General features: G+C 37.0%; 1 protein-coding gene across 1 annotated transcript in view; it reads left to right on the top strand.

Annotated features, from left to right (window-relative positions):
- Nucleotides 1-6,059, top strand: part of HERC5 (HECT and RLD domain containing E3 ubiquitin protein ligase 5) — a 39,869-nt gene extending 33,810 nt beyond the window's left edge. Inside the window, exons 19-22 of the mRNA XM_008581086.1 lie at nt 528-598; nt 4,238-4,421; nt 4,520-4,622; nt 5,756-6,059. Of these exons, the coding sequence (XP_008579308.1) occupies nt 528-598; nt 4,238-4,421; nt 4,520-4,622; nt 5,756-5,961 (564 nt within the window). The 3' untranslated portion in view covers nt 5,962-6,059. The remainder of the gene's footprint in view (nt 1-527; nt 599-4,237; nt 4,422-4,519; nt 4,623-5,755) is intronic.
- Nucleotides 6,060-13,186: the final 7,127 nt, after the last annotated feature.

The following is a 13,186-nucleotide window of genomic DNA, read 5'->3' as shown; positions in this document are numbered from 1 at the left end:
GTTAGCTGAGGTTTCTCCACATGATGGTCTTAGGGTTACAGAGAGTAGGAACAGATGGCAAGCTCCAACATGCAAGCTTCTTTTCAGCTTTCTCTGTCAGATCCCATTGGCCAGAGCATTTCACGTGGCCATGCCCAGACTCAAGGACTGGAGATATGTATTGCCCGTTTTATGGGAGGTGTTACAAAGTCACATTGCAAAGGGCTGTGAGAACCAGGATGGGAGGAAAGTGTGGCCATTTTTGCAGATCTGTCACACTGGGTCCACACTGTATAAAGTGAATACCGAGATGTGGCAATTTTTCAATTAATTTGTTTAATATGATCAGTTAAGATAATTCAAGTTTTGAAAAAAATTCATTTTTTGTTCTGCATGATAGGGTGGTAATTTTTTGTTTGTACATTTCTTGCTAGTTTTTGTGACAAAAATGTACATTTTTACAAATTCTTTAGGAAAAGGGTATGCTCCAAAGTGTTTTTGTTGATGATAGATTGTTCAGAATTATTTTGGTTCCTTTGTGATTACAGGTGCATTGGGACAGAAATGATGTAGACTTAATTCCCAATGGAAGTTGCATTATTGTCGACCAGACTAACAAGTAGGTACAAAGAGATGAAATTTTTGGTTTGTATGTACACTATATTTATTTACTGGACTTACAGATTCCTTTTAGTTCTTATAATTTTTCATTCTCATTAGTCATTTTTCAGTTAGGCAGAGAAATTGGCGTGTGTTGTGTGTATGCATATAGACATACCCATCATGGAGATTATTTTGTGGTAAGGAATGGAAATGGCTTTCTCAGAGAGTCCTTCCCTTCTTGTCTTGTCTAAAATTATACAACTACCCTCTATCCCTCTTTATCCCCTTACTCTGCTATGATTTTTCTTTTCATATCTCATGTTACCTACCTTTAGGACTTATTTGCTTATTTATTTTCCTATGTTTCCTCCACTTTAATGAAAGCTATATGACAGACACTTGGTCTGCATTCTTTACCACTATATATCCAGTACCTAGAGTAGTCTACAGTGGTGCCTTGTACATGGCAGGCACATGGTATTTGTTGAAGAGCTTGCTGTGGTATCTTAACTTCTTAACACTGTTATGGGGTGCCATTTAAAGCCATAGATCTTGGGATTATAGGACATTCCCTTGATAATTTGTCAAAGTGGAAAGAGATCTCTAGTGAGCATTCTGGCCTATGCCAAATCTTTTATTTTGTTTTCTTAATTTTTTTTTTTTTAAAGTCTGTATTGAAGTATAACATACATGTAGAAAATTGCACAAATCGTGTACAGCTCAATAAATTTCCCAAAGTAAATTCACCTGTGTAATTAGATCAAAAATAGAACATATCCAGCTATATAGTTGTATATTGTATGAATATATCAGTTTATTTAGCTATAGAATTATTGCTGGACATAATGTGTTTTAAATCTTGAGATATTATGAATAATGCTCCTGTGAACATTCTTGCACATGTTTTTTGTTGTTTATGTGCAGGGATTTCTGTTGGCTTATCACTGGGAGAAGAATTGCTGGGTATCTTGTTGCCCCATACAGAGAAGGGTCAATCTTCCCACCCCAAATTGGTTTGAATGTTGGTATTGATGATGCCACATGTATACCAGAGTATGAAAATACTTATTACTCACATAATGAGGATTTCTGGGGAGAGCTGGGCAGGCACCCAAGCTGGTCTGTTTGGCTTAAATAAAGGAAGAGGCAGGTGGCTTTGGTTTTTATGGTGGTTCAGGCATGGGCCAGGGTGAGGTTTGCCATGTGGTCCAGAGCTTGCATGATTTAAACCTCCCCACTGGTGTCAAGGGAGAAAGTTTATGGGCTTACCTATCCAGTTATGTATATGTGGGGGGCAGGGGAGGGAGGAGTGGGACCTGAAAATGTCAGCAAGCAAACATCAAAAATGGAGACATTTCCATCAGCAGCGTGTGAGAATTCTAATTGCTCTATATCCTCTCTAATACTTGGTATTGTTAGTCTTTTTAAAATTAGCCATTCTGATGATATGTAGTAGTATTTCACTGTGGTTTTAATTTGCACTTCTCTGATGACTAATGTTGAGCACCTTATATACTTATTGGCCATTTGGATTTCCTTTTTTGAGAAATACTCATCTTTAGTTTGTTTTTCTATTGGGTTCTTTTTCTTATTGGTTTATGAGAGTTCTAGATACAAGTCCTCTGTTGCATATATGTATGTACTGCAGATATTTTCTCCTATACTTTGGCTTGCCTTTTCACTCTTTTAATGTGTCTTTTGATGAACCAAAATTTGTAATTGCAATATACCACTTTATCAACATTTTCCTTAATAGTTAGTGTGGGTTTTTTTATATGCTATTTTAAAAAAAATCCTTCCTTATTCCAAGACCATGAGCATTTTTCCTGTATTTTCTTCTAGAAACATAACTGTTTTACTTCTCACATTTAGATTTATAGTCCTCCACCTGTAATTGATTTTTTAGTAAGATGTGAGGCATAAGGGTCAAGGTTCATTTTTTTCTCATGTATGAATATCCATTTGATCTAGCATCATTTATTGAAAAGACCATTCTTTTGTGTGTCATTTTTTCTTTTTTGAAAAAATGACTGTATTCTTGTTTCCAATTCTCTTTTCTATTCCATCAGGCTGTTCTTGTGCCAGTACCTCAATGTGTAAATACTGGTAGTTTTGAAATCTGGTTAAGTCTTCCAGCTTTCTTCTTCTTTCACATTGTTTTGGCTGTCCGTGGCCCTTTGCATTTCAATTCAAATTTTAATATCAAGTTTCTAGTTTTCACACATACATATACACAAACCTGCTGGGATTTCGAATAGTGAGTGAATAAAATTTTCAGATCAATTTGAGGATAGTTGACATTTTAAAATATTTAGTCAATCCATGAATATAGAATATCTGTTTGTTTAGCCGTTCTTCAGTTTTCTCATGACATTTTCTATATTGCTATTTTTGTCCTGAACATATTTATCACACTTATATTAAAGCCCATGTCTAATGTCTCCTGTATTTTGGTCATCATTAGGCTTGTCTCTCTTGTCTGAATTTTCTCTTTGTCCCCTTTTATAGTATATCTGGTCATTTGTTTGACTTTTTGTATAACAACATCATGAAGGTTCTGAATGATGCTGCTGTCTTCCGGAGAGGATTCATCCTCCTCTGGTGGGCAGCTAGAGTAACAAGGATCAGTCAAACCTACAGTATTTATTAGGACCCCTTTTCCTTGGTGGATCCTGAATTCCAGTTTTTGTTTTTTTCAGCATCATGGGACTGTTAAATTTTGCTTAGTTTTTCAGTGGCTTTCTGCTTAGCTCCTTTGCCTCTTCCTTGCATAGCTTAAGAATTTAGCAGATCCCTCATGGGGAAAACTGTTGAGTGCTGGACTGCCTTCTCTGATATCTCCCTGTTCACAGAACCCTCAGCCTTTTAAGTCCTAATGCTACTTTGGTAGCCCTAAACTCAATTTTTCTGCTCAGCCCCATTAAATTGCTGAAACATTTACTGGTTTCTCTGACTTTTAACAGTTACTTTTTGTCTTACTCCTTTCCCTTCATCAAGAATACACAAAGGTCCCAAAGGGAAAAACTGCAAGCAAATTGCTGGGCTGACCTCAGTGAGCTTCCCTTCTCTTCAGTGTTGGCCTCTTGTTCTTGCTCCGGATTTGGGAGCCATGAACCAGATGTTTTTGTATTTCATCTGGATTTTCTAGTTAACAGTAGAAGCCTGTTTGTTATAAGCTACTTCATCCTAACTAGAAGTGGAAATCCCCTATTTATTTGTATTTAACCACTAGTAATATTATTTGCTCACTGTGCAATTCAGATAGTTCATAAGACATAAAATAAAACATGGGATTGTCCCCATCTCCCAGGCTTATTCCCCAGAGATTAATCACTGTTAGCAGTTCAGGTTTTATTCCAAACTTTTGTTGTCCTAAGGTAAGTGTTGATTCTCTTAACTGTGTGACCTTGAGCAATCTCTTAACTTCACTATGTCTCTGTTTCTTCTTCACTAAAATGTTCATAATATTCAAGAATCTGCCTCAGAGAACTGTTATGAACATTAAAGTAGATAATATATAAAAAGTGACTATAACAGTCCATGGCACGTCGTAAGCACTCAATAACTGTTCCATGTTCTAGCTTTTATTTTTATCCCTCAACCATTTTGTTCAGGGTATTGCAGTAAGCAAAAGTAATTTTCTGTTTTATTAAAGGAGAGACTATGTTTCTAAGTGTGTCGATTACATCTTCAACATCTCTGTAAAGGCGCTTTATGAAGAATTTCAGAGAGGGTTTTATAAAGTGTGTGACAAGGAGCTTATAAAACTTTTTCATGCTGAAGAACTGAAGGATGTGATTATTGGAAATACAGATTATGACTGGGAGACATTTGAAAAGGTACATCATAAAGGCTAAGTTGATTGAATTCAATTTTCCTTCCTATTTCCTGAATAATTTTTTTCTTTTTTCTTCTTTTTTTTTTACATTTTCTCTAGAATGCACATTATGGTCAAGAATACAGTAATTCACATCCCACCATAGTGATGTTTTGGAAGGCTTTACACAAATTGACTCTGGAGGAAAAGAAAAAATTCCTTGGTAAGTATTATCAAGGAATCAATCTATAATGTTATATCTTTTTAATGGGATAAAAATCTTGTTGTGATGGGTACCATTTACAACAAATCATATTACGTGTTAGAGCCACTACTAGACTAGTTGAGTGTCTCCTATGTCCCAACATCGAAAGATAAATGTTAATATAGGTGATATTTTTCCCTTTGGTTTCGTCCCTTCTTTATTGCTTTTAATTTTTTTTTCTTCATCCAAGCTAAATATTGAACCCTCTTTCTGTAGTCCCTGTCATGATTCAGTTATCCTGCTCTGTTAGAATTAGCCAAGATATTTTATCTGACTAATTTTTATTATTGCTATATTATTACTATATTTACTGTTATGCACAAGCTATTTTACTGTGTCTCAAAGTCTGTTTTACCTCACCTTCCAGATTTTGATCCCCAGTTTTATGCTTATCTGGTGGTTTTCCTGAGACTGGCTTAATGATTTTCTCATTTTCTTAATCTATTTTACTTATTTTTGAGAAAGATTTATCTTATTTTTATTTTTGTGGATAACACATATGTGTCAGAAGATATTCAGACTTATATAGAAGCCCAACCTACCTTTACAATCCTTACTCTTAGGGGAAATCTTTGTTCCAGCCAAACAGTTCCATCATCTGTACACTCCTCAGCTCACCTTTCTACCTCCTGGCTTTCTCTAAAGCTCCTTCCCTGCTTTGAACCTCACCCCCCTCCTTGTTGCCTCTCCAGACCTTTCCCTCCTTAAGGGTCTGGCATAATTCTGAACCCTTGGAAGTCTTCCCAGTCATCCCAGCCTGGCTTTTTCTCCTTGCTCTAAATCACAGCATTTACACTCAGGAGACACTTAACTCTGTGATAACTTCTTTAGCTATCTTATACCTTAAGAATTTTCTCTTGCTATTTGTCTTTTTCTGCACAAGAGTCTAATATTCCCAACTAGACTTTAAGCTGCTTGAGGACAGTGACTGTGTGTCATACTTTGTCCTAATATATGATCTCAGTGCACTGTCTAATGTGGGACTCTGCATGTGGGCCTGCGATAAAGTTTCTGAATAAACCTATTTTCTCTTTGTAAGAGATTTTGTTCCCTGTGTGAAATAGGTCACCCAATTTTCTTCTTCTTTTTAGTGTTTCTTACAGGAACTGACAGAATACACATGAAAGGATTAAAGAATATGCAAATAACGTTTCGCTGTCCTGAATATTTGAGTGAAAAAGATCCTCTAAGAGCACAGACATGTGTTAGTGTTCTCTACCTCCCTAAATATTCTACAATGGAAAGAGTGGAAGAAGCGCTTCAAGTAGCCATCAACAACAACAGAGGGTTTGGCTGACCCTAAGACATACTCTATCTCTTTTTTGGAAATATTTTCAAAAATAAGATTAGTAACTCAAAAATTAACATTAAAGTTTTGTTCACTATTTGATTTAACTGGTCTTTTAGAATTGCTGTCATTGCACATAAGGTGATATAGATTAGGCTGTGTGTCTGACACAAATATTTGCATGATTTGGCCTGAAGGGAGACCCTTTAGCTTAGAAGTATTTTTTAAGACTGTAATTGTCTAATCTCTATTCTCCCCTTCTTTAGCTGCAGATCCACTGTATGGTAGGAGTGGCATTGTGCCTGGTTAAAAACACACATTTCCTAACCTCTCTTGAATGTAGGGACAGGTAGCAATGGTATGTGAAAGTCATTGGGAGACATGTCTGAAGAAGTTTAAGGGAATCTTTTCAACTAGCAGGGACCCTTTTTTCTTTGTTCTTCCTTCCTGGAACACAGGCATGACAGAGCTTCAGCACCTGTTCTTCAGACCATCAGGGAAAAGTCCAAGAAGAGCAGAAACCTTGTCCCTAAAATTCTTAACCTTAATTATCAGAAACTGTCTAAATCTGAACATCTTCTGATATGAGAAAAACTAATATTTTGCGTGTTTAAGGTACTAAGGTAAAGTCTGTTCCTCACAGTCAAACACATTCCTTACTGATTCAAGCCTAGTGAATTAAAAGTAGTGGAAGGGGTAAGAGGGTATTAAGGAAGGACTGAAGGTAAGGGTGGACTGAGGGCTGACATTAATGAGGACAATGGGACTAGTTTAAAGTCATGTTAAAAGTCAAATCTAGATTTTATGAAGGATACACACAGCAAGACTGCTAATGTAGTCAGGGCAACAGTAGCTAATACTGTTCTATGTGGAAAGTAACAATGCATCTTAAATATATCTCACTTGACCATTTTCCTAGCTCATGTTCAATTCAAAGACACTTTGATATGTTTGTAAAAAAGATCATTTATCTATGTCAATATAGCATAATATTCCTGAGTTTTGTTTCAGGTGGAGGAGGGGGGACAGTGAATATTGGCTCAAAATCAATTTTTATCTGAGCTTGAATAATTGGATTGGCAATCAACCTCCCTTTCAACCTCCTCCTATTCAGAGGTTGGAGATGTAAAAGCTACATTTCCCAGGACCCCTTGACAGCTAGGGCTCTGTATGTGAATTACATTCTGCCAAACGGATGCACTGCGTTTGCAAGAGATGTGGAATGTGACAGGGAAGCAGATGGCCATCTTTCTGTGGTGCTGGTGGGGCTGCAGGCAGTGGAAGAGGAGGCATCAGCGGATGTGATGCTGCCAGCAGGTGGACTGCTGTTCCACTGTGTATACGCTGGCTTTGTTGGTGCACGGCGGCCGTGACAGTGTTAGCAGTGAGTATCAGTAGCAACGGCAGCTCCTGACCTGAGGTGGTGTGACCTTGAAGCCAAATTCTGTGATAGCCTCCTGACTTCCATTTTTACAGCCCTTCCAAAGATTTTATAATTATCTGTTTCTCTGAATTATATCTTTCTCCTGAAATGCCTAGAGAGGTTTTGTTTCTTATACTGAACTGAGTGATAGGGATCACTACAGTAAGCCCTAAAAAAATAAGTATATTTTAGAGAACAAGTGTGTCTGTAGCATTTAAAAAATACTTTACTTGGATGTATAGTTAAAGACATCTCTGGCCAGTTGCATCTTTATAAACTATAAATTCCATGGGAAAACTTTTGGAGACTTTTTCCAATCTCACTCTTTAAAATTTAAGCCATTCTGGATGGATTTCCCTTAGGTAACAATTCAAGTAACCAAGGGTTCACATGTTGTGCATGAGAGCTGACCAAGTGTTCATTGTATTAATGTCTATCCATTACTTTTTTGTTGAGGATGATTACCTAGTTTTGTCTACTATAGACATCAGAATCTTGACCATTTAAGTCCGTCCATCCTATTTCATAAAGATATCCTTTGTCTTGGTATTTTGTGAAGGTAATAGGATTTATTGAAATAACTAAATCCATCTCACAGAACGAGATTCAGGTACCAGTTGTGATTGTCAATGAATTTGACCAGCATTCTCTGCTGGCTTCACCATGAAGACAGGGGCTTCGTCTGTTTTGTTCAACCCTTTGTGACAAATGCCCAGAAAAGGCCCTTATACAAAATAGGTATTCATTAAATATTACACAAATGAAAGAATGAATACTCGAATAGACTTTTAGAAGAAAATTCAGATGTATTTAGCAGAAATACAAAAGTCATGACCTTTCTTGTAACACCTTTATATCATTTTGGCTGCAATTGAGGGTTTTACTATTTAAACATTTGATATTCAATATCTTTAAGTGTACATTTTAATTACTAGGGAATTTTTTCTTTTATTTTTTGAAACTTTACTATTTCCTCCATTTTTGTTGCTTAGCTTAGTGAATGGTCATTTTCAAAAAGTTCCATCACTTTCTCCCTGGCTATACTGTTACATACTTTAATTCAGTCACCATCGTTGAGTGTAGGGGACCCTTGGGAAAATCCTGTCTTTCAGGCCAGGCTTTCTTGGCTATTTGCCACATAAAATTCCTTTCATCTCAGGGGAAAAAAAAAAAAGATAGGTGAACTCACTGGGAGAACATGGCCAGGAAAAGTGTGGCTTTCATTCTTGAGGGGGGCTATATAATTGGCAACGAGGAGGGAGAGACCAAAAGCATAAGGTAAAATTTTAGCATCTTTCTCTATATCCTGAGTAATTTTGCTTGCTACTTTGTAATAATTGTATTGATGAGAAAGCACCTTATCTGCTCAGAATCTGAAACCAACAGTAGGAGAGAGCTAAAACCAGTGTGGTCATACCTCAAAATATGAAAGTACTTAAGGATAAATCTAGCAAAAGTGTAAAAGACCTGTACACTAAAAACAAAAAAACCCCCCAAATTAATACCTAAGTCAACAGAGATATATATAGTTTTCATGGACCAGATGACCCAATATTGTTAAGGTGTCAGTTTTCCTCAAAAAGATTTATGTAGATTGAACACAATCCTAATCAAAATCCCAGGAGGCTTTTTGTAGATGTTGACAAGCTATTGACAGTCATTATAAGGTAATGCAAAAGATGAAGAATAGTCAAAACAACTAATACCACCTAATTATGGCTTATAAAGCTACACAAATCAAGAGAGTGAGTGTGGTATTGGTGTCAAGACGGATGACTAGATCAATGCAATAGAATAGTACATAAATAGACCACATATTCATGGACAACTGACTTTTGAAAGTGCAAAGACAATTCAATGGAGAAATGACAGTCTTTTCAACAAATGGTGCTGGAACAATAGATTATTCATGTGCAAATTTTTTTTTAGAAATCCTTTGATCCATACTTTTCACCCCAGACAGAAATAAACTTTAAAAAGAACAGACTTAAATATAAAATGTAAGCTATAAAACATCTAGAAACAAAGGAGAAAAGTCTTTGTGACCAACAGATTGATAAGTAGAACATCATTAAAATTAAAAACTTCAGCTCTTGGAAAGCCACTGTTAAGAGAATGAAAAGACAAGCCAAAACTTGGGTGAAAGTTTTGCAAATCATTTATCTGATGAAGGACTTTACTTTGATTTGAATATTTTTCTCCCCGCTAAAACTCATGTGTTGAAAATTTAATCCCCTGGCAGAAGGCAGGAGCATGCCTTGGGTCCTAGGCAGGAGCTGTGAGCAGCACCCCTAGCCTGGCAGAAGGCAGGAGCACGCCAAAAACACTTCACGTGGGTGGTCCATCACAGCCACTGCTGCTGCAAGGGTGGCTTGCTGCTATAGAAGCAGCCACAGCCACTGTGCAGGTGGCTTGCCACCTACTCGACTGCATTGATACCAGGAGAGTCAACAGCGGAGACTCCAAAAAGAAGAGGAAGTCTCCTCAAAGCCCACTCTAGAGTAATAGAAGAAGCAAGCACTCTACCAGATGACCAGACATCAACATAGAGATACTAGAAATATGAAAAACCAAGAAAATATGACACCACCAAAGGAATACAGTAATTCTCAAGTACCAGTCCCCATAGGGCAGGAAACCCTTAAAAGGACTGAAAAGGAATTCTGAGCAACAATCTTAAGGAAACTCAATGAGATACAGGACTCAGACAACAGGTACTTGGAAGAAATGCTCAACATCACTAAGCGTCAGGGAAATGCAAATCAAAACCACACTGAGATATCAACTCATACCAGTAGGACTGGCCATTATTAAAAAGACAGTAACAAATGCTGGTGAGGATGTAGAGAAAGGGGAACCCTCCTACACTGTTGGTGGGATTGTAAATTAGTGCAGCCATTATGGCAAGCAATGTGGAGAATTCTTCAAACAACCACAGATAGAACTGCCATACAATCCAGCAATCCCACTGCTGGGTTTGTACCCAGAGAATGGAAATCATCATGTCAAAGGGATATCTGCACTCCCATGTTTATCACAGCTCTATTTACAATAGCTAAGAGTTGGAACTAACCTAAATGTCCATTGGTGGACAACTGGATGAAGAAAATATGGTATGTATACACAATGGAATGCTACTCTGCCATAAAAAGGAATGAAATTCTGCCATGTGCAGGAACATGGATGAACTTGGAGAAAATTATGGTAAGTGACATAAGCCAGGCACAGAAAAAAACTTACTCCATTGTCCTTACTCGTAAGTGGAGCTGAAAAAAAAATTAATTAAAAAAGAAGGAAAGATGCATCAATCACAATTGTTTGTTGAACTTTCAAAAAGGAGAGAATGGAACTGAGTCCACCAGAGATGGAAAGGGGAGGAAGGTAGTGAGAAATTGGTAAAGGGCCACAAAAATGATTACATTGTGTGATAAGTATAGTAATTATCCTAAAAAAAAGAAATTTATATATTTATGTCATAAACACATAGACTAAAGCTATGCTGTTTATCTTAAAAAAAAAAAAAAAAACTCAATCCCCAATGCAACAGAATTGGGAGGTGTTTAGGGTTCAGGCAGAGCCCTCATGAAATGGTTATTGCCACTATCAAAAGATCTTGGAGTGGGTTCTCTTCTCTCCTGCCCAGTGAATTCCTCTTCTCTGGAGGGCACAGCAATAAGGCACCAACTTGGAACCAGAGACCAAGCCTGTCGGCAACTTAATCTTGGATTTCCCAGCCTTCTGAACTGTGTTAAACTTCTGTTCTTTATAAACTATCCAGTCTCAGGTGTTTTATTAGAGAAGCACAAAATGAACTAGGACAGATTTGCATCCTATCAACTATACAAGTATATAAAGAACCCTCAAAATTCAATGACAAGAAAACAACTCAATTTCAAAGTGGGCAAAGATTTGAACAGACACAATTGAAGATATACGAGTGGCAAATAAGCTCAACATCATTCATCATTAAGGAATTACAAATTAAAACCAAAGTAAGATACCATGTCACCCCTATTACAATGGCTAAAATTTAAAAGACTGACCATACCAAGTGCTGATGTGGATGCTGAGGAACTAGAACTTCCATACACTATTGGTAGGAATTTAAATGGTCACTGGAAAACAGGCAGTTTTTAAAAAGTTAAACATACACCTACCATATAATCCAGCCGTCCCACTCCTGGGAATTAACCAAAGACAAACGCATATGTCCATGCATAACTTGCATACAAATGTTCATAGCAACTTTATTTATAATAGCCAAAAACTGGAAACAACTCAAATGTCCATCAATAGTGAGTACATAAATTGTGGTCTATACAATAGAATATTATTTAGCAATAAAAGGAATGGACTATTGATACAACATGGAGGAATGTCAAAATAATCATGCTTGGTGAAAGAAGTCGGACAAAGAAGACTACATACTGTAGGATTCCATTTATAAAAAAATTCTAGAAAATGCAAGCTAAAGTATAGTGACAGCACAACAGTTGCCAGGGGATGGAGGTGACGGTGGAGAGGGAAGGATTACAAAAGCACAAGGAAACTTTTGGGGATGATGGATGTATTCATTATCTTTAGGTGGGAATGTTTTCATGGGTATATATTCCAAAACTCAACAAATTTGTATAATTTATTGTATGCCTCATATCTCAATAAAACTTTTTAAAATCCCAAACAGAGATGCTCTTATTTGTCTAGCTTGGGTCTCATACACATCCCATGGCCAGGAAAGGGTGGGATGATTGACAGTTCCACTAAAATTGCATCCAATGGGGAAGGGGTAGTTCCTTAAAGGAAAATTAACATGCTGTCGCAAAGGAACAGACCTAGTACAAGCAGCAACTATAAAAATTTAATATGCCTTGGAAAGTCTGTCACTGTATATTTTAAAACTTTCTTGTTTCAAGATGGTGAGCTTTTTGCCTGGGGACAATCTACTTGGACAACTTTGAATTAGAAGTTTACCTCAATCCTCATGCAACAAGATGATTTTTTTAGGAGTTCCTTTGGCTCAAGGTTTTACAAGAAAAGCTCACAGTAAAGGAGAGACAAAATGAGAGCAAGTTTTGAAACTGATACTTCACTAAGAGGGTACAAGATTCCAGTTCTTAAAATATAGTCACACTAAATTAAATTGACTAAATGCTTTCTCCTCTGTTAGGAAGTGGTACTTGTATTCTCAAGCAGACATAAAACGAGAAAAAATAAAATATACTTCACTTAATATATTTTTATATATATTCTGAATCATGTTTGTTATAGAAGAAAGAGAAATAAATTACTTGTACTTGGCGTGTGAGGTTCACCCAGGAGACCTAACTTATAGGTGGGATCTACCTCTGGAGTCTCCTGCTCGTTAGTCTCTATAAACCCACTTCCATCACCCTTTGTTTTTTCCTCCTGCTTTCTCTGAGAAGTGGTATCTTATGCTCCACTTGTGCTCTGATTGCATTCTTTTCCACCTCCTTCAAAATCTCCATCATTTCCCCACTCTTTATATTCTCATCTTCAACTGCTTCACCACAGGCTCTTACATACTCACATTTTTGCCATTAAGATGCCAATTTTAAAATTTCTCTCTTCTATTGTACATTCCCCTTTCTCTTCTTCCTATGGTTTTTCATAAAAATATACAATTGTTTTCCCTAAGTCCTGCCTTATTCTCTCCTTAACACTGTGGTCTGCCCTCCAGCCCCCACTTCCACTCAAACTGCTCTGGGAAGTCACAGATGACTATATTGTTGCAAAGTTCAGTGGAAACTTGTCCATTTCCATCTTAAGTAATTTCTGGAACTGTTGACTACT

This window comes from Galeopterus variegatus, unplaced genomic scaffold (assembly GCF_000696425.1).
Source record: "Galeopterus variegatus unplaced genomic scaffold, G_variegatus-3.0.2 Scaffold2258, whole genome shotgun sequence".
In the NCBI taxonomy this organism is placed as follows: Eukaryota; Metazoa; Chordata; class Mammalia; order Dermoptera; family Cynocephalidae; genus Galeopterus; species Galeopterus variegatus.
This window is presented reverse-complemented; position numbering and strand designations above follow the sequence as displayed.